This window comes from Fundulus heteroclitus, chromosome 5 (assembly GCF_011125445.2).
Source record: "Fundulus heteroclitus isolate FHET01 chromosome 5, MU-UCD_Fhet_4.1, whole genome shotgun sequence".
Lineage (NCBI taxonomy): Eukaryota > Metazoa > Chordata > Actinopteri > Cyprinodontiformes > Fundulidae > Fundulus > Fundulus heteroclitus.
In genome coordinates, this window is record NC_046365.1 from 25546609 (window position 1) to 25561392 (window position 14784).

At 42.6% G+C, this 14784-nt stretch overlaps 1 protein-coding gene across 1 annotated transcript in view; it reads left to right on the forward strand.

Annotated features, from left to right (window-relative positions):
* Window positions 1-14784, forward strand: part of LOC105922094 (complement C3) — a 53747-nt gene that overhangs the window by 32042 nt on the left and 6921 nt on the right. Inside the window, exons 25-33 of the mRNA XM_036137296.1 lie at window positions 886-1092; window positions 1258-1333; window positions 3629-3788; window positions 3872-3967; window positions 5416-5566; window positions 5696-5781; window positions 7444-7521; window positions 7640-7795; window positions 14675-14737. Coding sequence (XP_035993189.1) covers window positions 886-1092; window positions 1258-1333; window positions 3629-3788; window positions 3872-3967; window positions 5416-5566; window positions 5696-5781; window positions 7444-7521; window positions 7640-7795; window positions 14675-14737 — 1073 coding nt within the window. The remainder of the gene's footprint in view (window positions 1-885; window positions 1093-1257; window positions 1334-3628; window positions 3789-3871; window positions 3968-5415; window positions 5567-5695; window positions 5782-7443; window positions 7522-7639; window positions 7796-14674; window positions 14738-14784) is intronic.

A 14784-nucleotide genomic window follows, 5' to 3' on the forward strand; every position in this document is an offset into this window, starting at 1 on the left:
TCGGTGACAAAGGGCAACCTTGGTGGAGTCCAACTCTCACCGGAAACGAGTCCGACTTACTGCCGTCAATGCGGACCAGACTCTGACACCGGTCGTACAGAGACCTGACAGCCCTTATTAAAGGGTCCGGTAATTACACACCCTCTGGGTGTGTAATTTGATTTTTTAAACATAAAATTACAAATAAATGCTCACTCATATTATTAACCAACAATAGATTAATATTTGCTTTTTGTTTCCATTTACCGATGTTTTCAATTGTTTACATTTTCCTAAATCTCATACCAACTGTTTTTTTTTACTTGCTTTTATTCTGGCTTTATTTACTTATGTATTATTCATGTAAAGCACTTCCATTGTCCTTGTATTGAAATGTGCTATACAAATAAATTTGACTTGCCTAAATGGTCGCACACTATGCAGCAGAACGTAAACGTAACGTGTGCAATTCAAATATTTTGATTGGACGATCAGAGCTTAGGGCCACAGGATTTGTGCCCTAAAAGCGTGTTGGGCAGGTGCCCTGTGATTTCAGATTTTCATCATAAACAAACGTTGGTTGTCTGGCCCCAATATCAAGGCGCCTCAAGAGGATTTAGCCTTCTGAACTTGTCTTTGTTTTGGCAGACTTAGATATATAGACACAAATGTTTATAACAGGATGTTATTGATAACGGAATCTGTATTTCTTTACAATATTGCTCTATAAAGAACGATCCTGTTCCACTGATTATTGTGAACATGGAGCTCCACAGCGCCATCCTGTGGGGCCTGGCCCCACTGGCCCCAAATGCAGAGACACCACGGCACAGATAGCTGGAGATGCATGTGTCCGTTTGCCAATGACAAGATTCTGGTAAAAACCTTTTTACTTTGTAAACACAGGAATCGGGCAGATGAATTCGTTGTTGGATAATGCCATTAGTGGGGAGTCTATGGGTACTCTAATCAACGAGCCTCGTGGTTGTGGAGAGCAGAACATGGCCGCCATGACCCTACCTGTCATTGCTGCCATTTATTTGGACAAAACCAACCAATGGGAAGCTGTGGGCTTTGATAAGCGCAACAAAGCTATACAACACATTAAAACTGGTAAGTTTTATAGACCGCTTCTTAGGCCCAGATACAAAAAGAAATTGTTACCTGCAACATAATAAACAGATTAAAAATATTTAATACACACCGTAGATTTCCTCAAATTTCAGTTTCATGTGATAGGTAAATGTTAATAAAATGTTTTTGTTGACTTTTTTGCAGGTTACGGAACACAACTTAAATATCATAAACCTGATGGATCCTTTGCTATTTTTTCATACTCTAAAAGCACCACCTGGTGAGATACACACTTGATGCCATATTTTAACCCCTTAGTGGTCACGGGGACACCGCTGTCCTTGTGGAAAGAATTTCTGACTTCTAAGCATTGTGGTTTTTGCTGTAGGCTTCCATTTTAAAGACTGTGGTCTCAAAATGGTTGTCACTAACTTGGTGTCTGTGGGCACCAAGTAGCCCCTGAGAACCACATGTGGCGCCCACAAGCACAATCCACCAGTGAGCTGCATCTAAAACATAATTTTTTCACGTTACTTTTCTTGTTTAATCACGTTTGCATTTATATAGATTTAAAAATGAAAATATCTATAACAAAGCCCAAAAAAATTATTTATTGTACATAAAGTTAAGGTGAACTCCGACTCTTCTAGTTCAAAGATCAGAACTGGTAGTCCTTCGTATGACACAACCCCAATGAAGCAGCCCTCGGTCTCAAAGTTTGGGGACCCCTGGCTTGGCCCTCGTCCCATGATTAACACCTCTGGTGACCAGTTGCATTGATCTGCAGATTCTCCTGAACCAATTGTATTAACCATAGGTTATTTTTGAAACTCCCTCCTCATCCTTTTCATGCATGTTGCTCGGGCCAGTCAGTGCAGACATTCATTCTGAGGCATGCAGGTTGTTAACCTGACTCTCGCCAGATGTATGTCGCTCCACTTACCTCCACTCACATCCATCTGGGACATCTCCCATAGAGAGTGATTTCTCCAACCAATTTTAATGTCTAGCCAATCAGGACGCAGGGCTGGAGTTTCATAGATGTGACGTAGTAGAGAAGCAACCGTGACGTGAGACTGTTTTAATTTAGACAGCAATGGCGGCTCGCATCGAGGAAGCAAGCGTTAACATTGATGCTGCTATTTCTTCCGTGTTGTCCAATCTACCTAATATTGTTTCATTAAAAGAACATCAGAGAACGTCTCTGAAGGCATTTGTTGGTGGAAACAATGTTTTCGCCCTTCTCCCGACCGGATTTGGCAAGTTTTGTTTTCCGGGGCGCGCCCGTGGTGGAGCGGTTTGCGCGAACCATGTTAGGAGGCCTTTAGTCCTCGACACGGTCGGCCCGGGATCGACTCCGACCCGCGGCGCTTTGCTGCCTGTCTTGCCCCCTCTTCCTGTCAGCTCACTGTCAATAAAACGCGTGCCACTAGAGACGCAAACACATTAAAATGTGAGTGGAGCTAGGCTGAGCGAAATCCGCTGAGCGAAATCCACATGCCGAGAGTCAGGTTAGCAGGTTGTAGCCATTAAAATTATTTTCACATGGATGTATCACTTCTGGGGCTGGATAATTAAATCCCCACAGCCACTGCTGTGGAGATTTAAATATCCAGTAGCAGTTATGATTTTTAATTCTATTTTAGTTTTGATTAGTTTTTAGTATTTGTTTGCTAGTTTAGTTTAGTTTTTTTTATTTTGAAAATGCTTAGTTTCAGTTTAGTTTTTATTAGTTTGTTATAGTTTTAGTCTTTTATGTAATACGACTTACATACCAGGGGAAAGACTGAAAAAAATAAATAGAAAAAGTTGTGTAAAACAAAATCCTAAAAGAATTCATAGATTTTGAGTAATGCATTATGATAAAGACACACAAATGAAAACTCAGTAAATTTTCTCTTAAAATTTTAATTGTTTTAATTAGTTTTGTAAACTCTTATTACAGTTTAATTTAGTTTCCGTTGTTTTTGTTTTTTTTGTTTGTTTGTTTGTTTATTTTGTTTTTTTGCAAGGTCTTGTTTTAATTTTTATTTCAGTTAACTAAAATGTTTTGTCTTACTTCTAGTTTTTGTAATTTCACTACTTTTAATTGACAATAATAACCTTGGTCTGGATCTCCATTTTAGCAAAGTTTTGGAGAACGCCTGATCATATTCACAGAAAAAAGATCCAGAAGAGTGTTTTATGCCATGTCATAGAAAAGACTTGTCTCTTTTGGATCCTCTTTTTTTAGCCAGCACTTCCTTGCTTCAGTCTGCAGCTGCAAAACAAAGAAAAAAAAAAAGCAAAACAAGGAAAAAGCGTAGTTTGTGTGTGTTCCAACTTCATTAACTAAAAACTGGTTACCAGTACATCAGATTAGACTGCTCATTTAAAAAAAATTAAGTGTTACTATTACAAACACACCAAATATCTACTCCAAAAGGTTCAAAAAGCACATCTAATTGATTTTGGATTTGCTTTTTAGGCCTTTTTGGTATTTTAGGGGTGACAGTTGAGAATATTTTTAAAATAAGTTGATTTACAAGAAAATAATTTTTCTCTGCTGTCCTCTTCTCACCTCTCTACTGGGAAGGCTGACTGCCTATGTTGCCAAGGTGTTTTCCATGGCAACAAGTTATGCCCGCATTGATTCCAGTGTGATCTGTGGCGCCATCAAGTTTCTGATTCTTCACACACAGCAACCTGATGGCTTATTTGTGGAAATTGGAGAAGTCTGGGATAAAAATATGATAGTGAGTAAAACTAATACAAATAATGGATCCTAAATAATGTACAAAACAGAAAACAGAAAAGTTTTGTATCCAATATTGCACAGGGGGATGTGGGCGGTGTAGATTCAGATGCCTCCATGACTGCTTTTTGCCTAATTGCCATGAGGGAGTCAAGTGGAATATGTTCTTCCAGTATTTCTGTGAGTAACCCATCTATACATAAAATTGTCAGATTTCTCATACTGTTTGTTCGACACCATTTATTTTATCATAAATTAAAATGATTCATCACATTATAGCTCAGTAATACACTGTTTTTAACTTTCTATACTCAATGCTTTGGCACGGTTTTGAATTGTCATTGACATAACAACAATTTAAAACAGGTGAGTCACATACCTCAACAATGTTTTAAGTAAAGAGACTCTTAGAGTGTGCACATTTAGATTGCTGGGTTTTTGGAAAGAAAAATGGACCATGATAAAACCTGCTTGCAGTTAGTTATGTCAAATATTGTTTATAGTACTGGCAGATATACATGTAAGAAATCTTCCATTTAGTCAGGAAGTTTGTGTCTGATATGAAATTATATAATTTTTGATTATTTATAACCTCAATAAACAATGGAAAAAAGATTCATGAGCATGATAACAAGCAAACCCCTTTTATAATTGCTGACTAGCTTTGTAGATGTCTACACTGACATTTTGACAATCTCTTTTGGTGTTGAGCCCCAAAAAACTTTTTTAGGGGTTCGAAGGTCTCCTTGCCGTCAACCTAATCTTTAGCTTCTTTGACAGATTTTCTTTCAAATTCAAGGTGGGATTATGGCAGGGCCAATCTAAAGCATTAATATTATGTTTGGTCAGAGGAGACTTGTTGGTAAAATAAAGTTACTTTAACTTTAAGCCATTCAGGGGTAGGGATAATTTTGGGCTTAATTGTAGAGGGAATCTGATTAAAAATAAAGCACAGCTGTCCAAATCAGATTTTCCAAATGTCCATCCTTTCAAGAGAGGTTCCAGCGATTATAATGTGATCTTTTCGCCATTGTTCCTCTTATCAGGGAACATAGTGAAGACAGTCATCTATAATTAGATAAATTGTGAGAACACAGGGATATTACAAACAGTGGCCATTTCTGCAAAGAGACAAAGAAAAACTCTGAAAGAAACTACTTAGACATGTTTGTGGGCTACTTGTGACAACAACCTTCTGTAATCTCCCTATGTCTAGACAAAGTTGTCGAGTTTTAAGTCCTTTTAGAGTTTTAGGTGGTAGCTTCAATAAAGTGTGTACTTGTTTGTTTAAAGATTATTTCATCTACATTTTTCCTCTTAAGAGATTTCTTTTTGTTGTTGTTTTTTGCCAAATTGTGGGTTTTTTTCACATCAATAGTGGAAAAATGTCTGTAGTAACCCTACATATTAGCATGGGTGTTTATGATTTGAGATCCACTGTATGTAGAAATACTAAATATAGAAAACGCTGCAGATGGTGTGCTACAAACACAAATTATATTTGTAACCTAAGTATACTTAACTTGGAACTTGTTCTTGCAAGGTGTAAACTGGTACATTACTCAACTTTTTATCTCTTTTTATTTACTTATTGTAAATCATTTTTCATATCTTTGCTTTTTGAAAAGAGCCTTCCAAACACCATTAGAAAAGCAGAAACCTACCTGGAACAGCGACTGGGGAGCCTCACCAACCCTTACGCTGTGGCGCTGACATCATACGCCCTGGCAATGAATAAAAAACTGAACCGAGAGATTCTCTTCAAGTTTGCTGCCCCAGGTGTTCTTTCATAATATTTCATATCAAAACCTCACAATGCAAAGTGTTTAAAAATACAGACATACATAACATTTTCAAGAAGCTCATCACACAAAAGGTGTCTTAATAGTGTGTTGATGTCTTTCACAGATCGATCCCACTGGCCGGTTCCAAGGGGAATTATTATTGCACGGGAGGCCACTGCGTATGCTCTTCTTGCACTTGTTAAGGACGGGGTGAGTGTCGTGGCAAATAGCAGAATAACACAAAACGTCAAGTCAATTTTTGTGCACACACTATTATTAACTTATGAGTCTTATGGCAAGGATGCCTACGGTCAGAAATTTCCAGGATAATTTAAACATAAGTCCTTCCCAGCAAGAGTCCCTCCCCTTAAACAGACCAAGGTGCAGAAGTTTCTCAATTATTTACACACAAGACTGACTATGCACCCAAAAAACATTTAATAATTTGGCTTGTAGCAGCCTGTGACATTAATCTTAAAATTAGTATTAAAATAAAAATGTAAAGGTAAAAAGAAGTTACAATTCTGCTCCAGCACTTATCATAAGAACTTGATTCAGTTATATCTCTTCTGTACAGGGGCCCTGACCAGTTCTACAGGGGTACTAGCCCCTGTTGGCCCCTGTCTAGACTTTAGTTAAATATTGGAGTATAGTCTGAAATCTCAAAATTTTCAGATCAGATTGAAATTGTACTCATAATATATGTCCACTTGCACAATTTATTACCATCTCCTGTGATGTATTGTTTTATGTACATGTGATTTATTTATGGGCATATCCCATACAGCACAGATAAATTGTTTCTCAAACTTTCTAGTAGCCTGAGCTGTATCATTTATTTTTACAGATGGAATAATGATTAAAAGCAAAAACAGGTTCTCTGCTCCCTTTGTACAGAGAACTCTTCCTTTTTTGTATCCATGTTCTGTTTGCTGCCTCATGGTTTAAGGCCCTAAATATTAAATGGTTTGATTATGTGTTGTAATTAGTGGATAGTGTCAGGATTTGTCCTGATGAACCCGAACACTACCACACACACACGGAGCTTTGTTTTTTGAGTTTTTATTGATTAAGATCAGTTGTGGAGGAAGGAACAGGTGAATGATGAATGCAGGAGCTGGAGGACTGGAGAGGGAGCTGGAGAGCCAGAGATAGCTGTAGAGCTGCGGATGCTGCGCTGCTGAGACAGGAAGCCTTCGGAGCTGGCGAGAGTTCGTAGTACGCCGGGGCAGCAGTAATCCAGCTGGGCAGCAGAGAGAGTTCTAGAGACACAGGGGTTGCAGTAAATCCAGCAGGGCAGCAGAGAGAGCTTACTTGGAGCACAGGGATAGCAGGAGATCCAGTAGTGCAGCAGCGAGCTTTCTTAGCTGACAGACGTGGTGTGAGTGGAGACTAAAGATGACCCGGCGACGAGGAGCAAACTGAGGGAGGCTTTTGTAGGGAGACTGGCAGGTGGAGTAAGTTCTGATTGATTAGTGCCTAACAGGTGTGACTGATTGCTGAGGGAGTGGATGGTGAGCTGAGTGAGAGGAGGACGAACAAGAAAATAACAGAGAAAACAGCCAGGCCAAAACTAAACCATGACAGATAGACAATCTAAACCTAACTTTGCTGGGCACAGAGGTGGCACAGGGGTGGCAGATGCGACCCATATACGAAGGCCTTAGTCTTCATTGTGGCTGACCTGAATTTGACTCTGATCTTTGGACCGTTGCTGCATGTCTTACCCCTCTCTCTCAGCCCCCCTTTCTGTCAGCCAACTTTCAATAAAATGGCCAATACTACCACAATAATGACTAAGTGAAAAAAATGAATGAATTTTCCTAGTCCCAAAGCACCTTAAATTTTTTTTCTTACATGCTTTTGTCAAAGGCCATTGAAGAAGCGAAACCTATTGTGCGATGGCTCAGCCAACAGCAGAAGGTGAATGGAGGCTATGGATCAACTCAGGTAATACAAAACTGTACATATATAAACAAAATGTCTATAATATATTTTTTGTGATTTAAAATTGTGATTGTTTAATCTGTTCTTTTTTATTTACTCTGAATTATATCTTCTTCCCCAGGCTACCATAATGGTGTACCAGGCAGTGGCAGAGTATGCCTCCAATGTGAGAGAACCCCCTTTTGATCTTAATGTGGACATAGCAATACAAGGCAGGTCACTGATCGACAAAATAAACTTCAACAATGAAAATCACTACACCACTAGAACATCTAAGGTAAGAACACATATAAACAAGTGCTGACAGTGCATACACTTTTTTTCTGATAAACTACAGAAAGGGATATTTATGCATTTTGCATTTTCACCTTAATAGGGTAATCATTGGGGTTTTTTGTTCCCCTGCTGTTTGCAGGGGGTGCTGTTGTCACATCTAGAAGCCCTGTTTTTTTCTGGACAAAATAAAAGCAGTACCATCAGTTTTCCACCGACCCAGTTTCCCAGGTGCTCCAAAAGAATAGAATGATCACAGTGTTGAATACTGCATGTAGGTCCAATATTACCACAGTCTTCCACAATCTGCATTTATATGGATGTCATTGAACACCTTGACAAGGGCAGTCTCTGCACTATGGTGAGCATGGAAAATCAGCTGTTTTGCTGACTCCTCCTGAAAAAACCCTTTTCCCCTCAAAGTGCACAAATTACGCAATCTCACAGCCCCAAAAGGACTAACAACTGTTAATGGAAAGAATATTATGTAATTTGGTATCTCTTTATTATGAATAGGTCACTTCATTACATACCAGATATCTTACGTTAACTTTTTCAGTTTTTTTTAGAGTTTTATGCTTAGTGTTTTAAATGCAAACAATATCTGTATTAATAAAGAATGCCACTATTAAAATCTGATATGAGGTGAACTTTGGTTTGCAAAGGCTATCTGTTAAAAAACTTTAATCCCTCTATACTGCTCTGCTGCTTCAGGGGTTATGAAAGGGTCAGCGAAACAGCGCCCTCTAAGGTTAGAATCAGATAGATCGGAGAAAATGGTTTAACATACAAATGTGTTTTCCTTTATAGTAGCAGCAGTGTTTCCTTTCTTCAGTCTGAGGCGCTTCATCAAAGGATGTTGATTGAAGATTGGCGCACACAATCTTTCAATTGTAGCATAAGTGAATCTGTGATCGACCTCATGGTCTTTTGTAGACAGCCAAGGACGTACATTTAGCTGGATTACTTACACCTGGCTTGACATAGTCAAGTTTCCTGAGCCTGGATTGGGCTTTGTGAAACAGATAAAACCAAGACGCATTGATCACGCTAGTTCAAGCCTGGCTTTAGTGCTTATCCCGCATTTCCAAATTCGGCTTTTATGAAATAGGCCTCTGTTTTGAATGATAGAAAGGCAATAGTGGGTTAAAAACTCATTAAAACCAAGGTATTGAGAATACCACCACTGAACACATCCAACCTTGCAAATGCACGGCAGCAGCAATACAGCATCAATACAATACATTAGGTTTTCTTGCCCTACATGGCAAAAGTTACCGGGACATGCTGGTCATTCTAAGTTCTGTAGACAAATTAACTTTTAAAGGGGCCTTTATGAATTTCTACGCTGCTAGCTAACTCTGGTTGCATACAAAGGTTTTCTGATTAAATTATGCTGCTCCGTCGGCTTATAATATTTTTCTATGTTTTACACTTTGTTTTTGCTCTATTTGTTAGTAAACAAAGGGCTTTTGTATATATTTGTGTATATTTAACATAAGACCATATAACCAGAAGAATGATATTGTGCACAATGATTTAATAAGAAGAAGCAATGGAGCCCGCAGACATATGATGTTTCAATGACATTATAATGAATAAATTCACTCATAAATATATGTTCATACTCAGTGAAAGCTAAATGCCAGTAGATCAGGTTCACACTGTAAATTGGTTGCTACAATTTCACACAACTCATCAATGACATATTTTCTTGGAATTGCTTCACTATGCTACTTTCAATATGGAGGCGATGTTAACATGTGACTCAGAGCTCAACGGGGCATCTGCATGCATGTCTGTGATGGACAGACATGTCACACACAGTGCGGGTGAAAAGACAGGTTAAGTAAACCTAGCCTTGCAGATGGGTTGGTCTTCGACCACGCCAAGCTGCAAATAATTGTAGGATGGTTTACTGGCTCGTACAGTAGCTGCGTTACTTGTCACCACCTTGCTTTCTGATCATTCCACAACACTGCTGGCAGATGGCAAAGTTTGTTTCAGGCACAAGTAAACACTAAGGGGATGAACACTTGCTGTATATTGTTTTATTTTAAGGTTAATATATAGTTTCTTGTGTTTTCTTTGTATGGTCAAAAAATGTGACTAGCCCTCTTTAAAGCACTGTTCAATACCATTTGAACAGTGCTTTAAAGCCATATAATATTAATTACTAAGGAAGGTTCTTTTTTTTCAAGCAGCAGAAACAACGGCTGTTGTTTGGTTGTTACTTACTTTGGACTGTCAGGGTTCAGTTTTGATTTGGGTTTTTATTTACTATTTTTCAGTTCTTCCTCCTGTCTGGGTTTAGTTAGGTTCTGGCTTTTGTTTTGATTAGTTCAGTTTCCTCCTACCACTCCCACTCAGCGTTCTACTGCAGTTAGTCACACCTGCTAGCCACTAATTAGCCAGACTCACTTCACCTGCCAGCCTCCCTACTTAAGCCTCACTCTGCTGTCACTCCTTTGCCGGTTTGTCATCATTTAACACCCTCTCCATGCCAGTTACCTGTGTGCCTTTGGAACCCTGCTTTTGTGTTTTCTCATCTAAGGTTAGTCCTGCCAGTTAAACTCTATGAAGCTCTGTACCCTGCCAGCTGTCTCTCGTAACTCTGAAGTCTGCCTGTCGTCTCAGAGAAGCTGTGGACATTACTGCCTGTAGCGGGCCTTTTAGTCTCTCACTCCGGGCCGTCAGCTCCTGCCTTCATCTGCACCCCTGTTCCTGTGTATTTCTGGATCACTGGTTATATCACCCACCATCCCATCGAACCTGTCAATAAAACTCCTCAACTTTAGTCCTGTGTGTGTGGTTCTGGGTTCATCAAAGACAAATCCTGACAGTACGAACCGGCCAAATGATGAACTCAGACCCCGCATGGGGCTTACCTGCAGGAGTTGATGACCCGGAGATCTTGGAATACCTGGAGCTATGCGAACGCCGCTGGAAAGAATCTTGGCCCAAGAAGGCCGATCCACCGACCAAGGCCGACGCCACTCCCCTAGTGGTCCAGTCGGGTTTTCTTGTGGCTGGTCCTGAGCGCAAGGAGGGATGTTGTCCCGCTGTCCGACGTCTCGGTCACCACCTCCTGGATTCTCAGCTGGTTCCTCGAGTTCGACAACCCATGACGTCAGCCCGAGCTCCGCACATCGAGGAGACCCAGTTGTGGAGATTTTGTTACGGTGACCGAGACGACCTCCTTCCCTGCTGGTCTGCTGCTGCTTCCAAAGCAGCCTCTGCTACGCCATCTGGCTCCTCCCGGCACAGACGCCAGCGTGTAAAGGTCTCAGAGGGAGCTCTTCCGCCCCCGTCCGAGGATGTTGTTCCGCCTCCGTCCAAAGTCGCCGAGGGAGTTACTCTGCTTCAGTCCAAGGCCACCGAGGAAGCCTGTAGCCCGGCGCCGCTCTCCGAAGCCTGTAGCCCGGCGCCGCTCTCCGAAGCCTGTAGCCCGGCGGCGCCCGGCGTAGCAGAGGAGATAGTTCCGCCCAAAGCCGCCAAGGGCTTTTGTCCATCTCCATCCGAGACCTCCGAAGGATTGGCTCCGCCGGCGTCCGAGGAAGCCGCTCCGCTGCCGTCCGAGGAAGCCGCTCCGCTGCCGTCCGAGGAAGCCGCTCCGCTGCCGTCCGAGGAAGCCGCTCCGCCGGCCGCCGAAAGCTCCGCTCCGCCGGCCAACGAGGAAAAGGACCCGCCGGCCGATGAGGAAAAGGACCTGCCGGCTGTAGTCACTTAGGGCACTGAGGAAGTTGCTCCGCGTCAGCCCGAGGCCGCTGAGGGAGTTACTTCGCAGCAGTATGGGTCCTCATGTGATGTAACTCTCGCTCCCTGTTCTTCTGGTCGGGGTCGCCGTTTGCGACGCCCGTTTCTGTTCGGCCGGGGCCGTCGTTTGCGGTGCCCGCGCCAGACCTCTGAACCCGGCCGGGCCCGTCGATTGTGGTCCCTGAGCCACCTAACTCAGCCCCGCCGGGGTCGTCCTCCGCGACGTTTCCCTCGGACTCTGCTGTTTTGCCAGAGCCGCAGATTGCGGTCTCCGCGCCTCCAGACTCTGCCTCGCCGGGGTCGTCCTCCACAACGCTCCCCTTTGACTTTCCGTTTCGACCGGAGTGGCAGACTGCGGTCTCCGAGGCGCTTGACTTTGCCTCGTCGGGGCCGCCCTCCTCGAGGCTTTAGACGGGCGATGCTGCTCCGCCGCCTGCCTCGGCCTGGTCGACCTCCTCGAGGGCTCTTTGTGGCTTAGCAGCCGTTTTTGCCTGCGCCCTTAAGGCCTGTGCTTGTTTGTTGTTTTTGTTCGAGCTCTGCCTTAGTTTTGAGTAATATTGAATTCCTCAGTTTTAGAGTTATTTAGGGTTTTTTTGCTTTCCTTAGAGTACTTGAGTTTCTATTGTGCTTTTGTTTTTTCCAGCTCTGTTCTAGTGTTCTAGGTTTGCCTTTAGTCTTCTGGGTTTTGCTTTAGAATTCTGTTTTTTTTTTACCTTAGTCTTCCAGTTATTGCTTTGTGTACTTATTCTAGCTTTAAGTTATCTAGTTTTACATTTGTTTTCCTGTACATGTCCTAGTTTCCTTGTTTTGATTTTCTAGTTTTAGCTTTAGTCTTTCCTTGGGTTACCCCAGCCCTAGTTTCTAGTTTTGCTCTACTTATAATTTTTTTAGTTTCTGTTTGGATTTTCTAGTTTTGCCTTTTGTTTTCCAGTTCTTGGTTTGATTCCTTGGCTCAGCACTTTTTAATCTCAGCGCTCCTTGGTCCTTGCATTCATTTAGGCTTCAGATCCCTGGTTCTGAGCTGTTTCATGCTCTTTGCTTTGGTTGGTTTGAGTTTCCTTAGTTTTTGTTTTGCCTCCTAGTTCCCCTGTTATTCCTTGTCCCTGTAGTTCACCCATGTTTTTTAGCCCTGTTTAGGTTTGCCTAGTCCCCTCTAGCCTTCAGTAGTTTTTATTTTGCTTTGACTTCCCCTGGTATCTGTTTTTTTTCACCTAGTCCTCTTAGTTCTTGTTTTTCTCTGTGATTAGGCGCCGCTAGAGCCCTCCGGCGTTCCAATGTCGCCGGCTGAGCCCTCTGGCGCGCCCGGCCAGTCGCTTCCCCGGCGCATGCAAGCCGCCGCCTGAGCCCTCCGGCGCTCATATGTCGCCGGCTGAGCCCTCTGGCGCGTCAGCCTGTTGTTGCCCAGCGCACTCTCCGTTCCCAAGTATTTAGATTTCGTGTGTCCCTGGCGTGTTAGGACGCCCTTTGTCTCCTTCCGTTTTAGTTTCTTAGGTTCCCTGGCGTGTTAGGACGCCCTTTGTCTCCTTGCGTTTTAGTTTCTTAGGTTCCTTTGTCTCCTGGCGTTTTAGTTTCCTAGGTTTCCTGGCGCGTTAGGACGCCCTCCGCTCTTGTTTCCTGGCGTGTTAGGACACCCTTTGTTCCTGTTTCTCTGGTGTTTTAGATTTCTCGGTTCCCCAGCGTGTTAGGATGCCCTCAGTCTCCTGGTGTTTAGCTTTCTTGGTTCCCCAGCGTGTTAGGACGCTCTCCGTTCCTTGGTATTTAGAACTCTTGTGTCCCCGGTGTGTTAGAGCGCCCTCTGTCTCCTGGTGCTTAGATTTCTTGTGTCCCTGGCGTGTTAGGATGCCCTCTGGTTCCTGCCATTTAGATTTTCTTTTGTTTCTGGATGTATTTGATCGCCCTCAGGTTCCTGATATTCTCTGTTTTGGTGTTGTAGATGTTCCCGTTTCCCTCACGCCCCAGCGGTCTTCCCCTGGCGTTTCCATGCGCCTGTTTTTCCCCTGGCGTTTCCATACGCCTGTTTTTTTTCCCCCCTAGCCTTTCCATACGCCTGTTTTTCCCCTTTGGCGTTTCCATACGCCTGTTTTTCCCCTTTGGCGCCGTCGTACGCCCGTACGTACGTTTGTTTGGGTTTAGCCCACCATCCACCTTCCCTCCACCCACCCTGGCTCGGTCACTTTTTCTTTATTTTTTTAGGCCGTCCGGAGACCGGCCTTGAGGGGGGGGGGGGGGGGGGGGGGTAATGTCAGGGTTCAGTTTTGATTTGGGTTTTTATTTACTATTTTTTAGTTCTTTCTCCTGTCTGGGTTTAGTTAGGTTCTGGCTTTTGTTTTGGTTAGTTCAGTTTCCTCCTACCACTCCCACTCAGCGTTCTACTGCAGTTAGTCACACCTGCCAGCCACTAATTAGCCAGACTCACTTCACCTGCCAGCCTCCCTACTTAAGCCTCACTCTGCTGTCACTCCTTTGCCGGTTCTCATCATTTAACACCCTCTCCATGCCAGTTACCTGTGTGCCTTTGGAACCCTGCTTTTGTGTTTTCTCATCTAAGGTTAGTCCTGCCAGTTAAACTCTATGAAGCTCTGTACCCTGCCAGCTGTCTCTCGTAACTCTGAAGTCTGCCTGTCGTCTCAGAGAAGCTGTGGACATTACTGCCTGTAGCGGGCCTTTTAGTCTCTCACTCCGGGCCGTCAACTCCTGCCTTCATCTGCACCCCTGTTCCTGTGTATTTCTGGATCACTGGTTATATCACCCACCATCCCATCGAACCTGTCAATAAAACTCCTCAACTTTAGTCCTGTGTGTGTGGTTCTGGGTTCATCAAAGACAAATCCTGACATGGACATGTCGCTGATCTGTGTTTCTGTTAATAGGTGTTTAAAAATGTGCTGGAACTTAATTGTTGTAAAACAATTTGAAAACATGACTTAATGTTTTTTGCTGAAAAATAAGGGCTACGATAAAGCTGAATACAAATTTTGACTGAATATGTAACTTTAAATGAGACCTTTATGTCTTAAATTTAAGGTACATTTTTCAGTTTTTTTATCTAATTTCCCAGCAATGTTGCATATTGAATATGTATTTAAATGTTTGTTTTTCTGTAACTGATGTCTTATTCTCCCAACAGTTTGATGGTATCAATAAGGATGTCAAAGTGACTGCAACCGGGACAGGAGAAGCAATGTTTAATGTAAGTTAAACTCTCCTTTTTATATTCTTTTTTGTGTGTTTATGTAA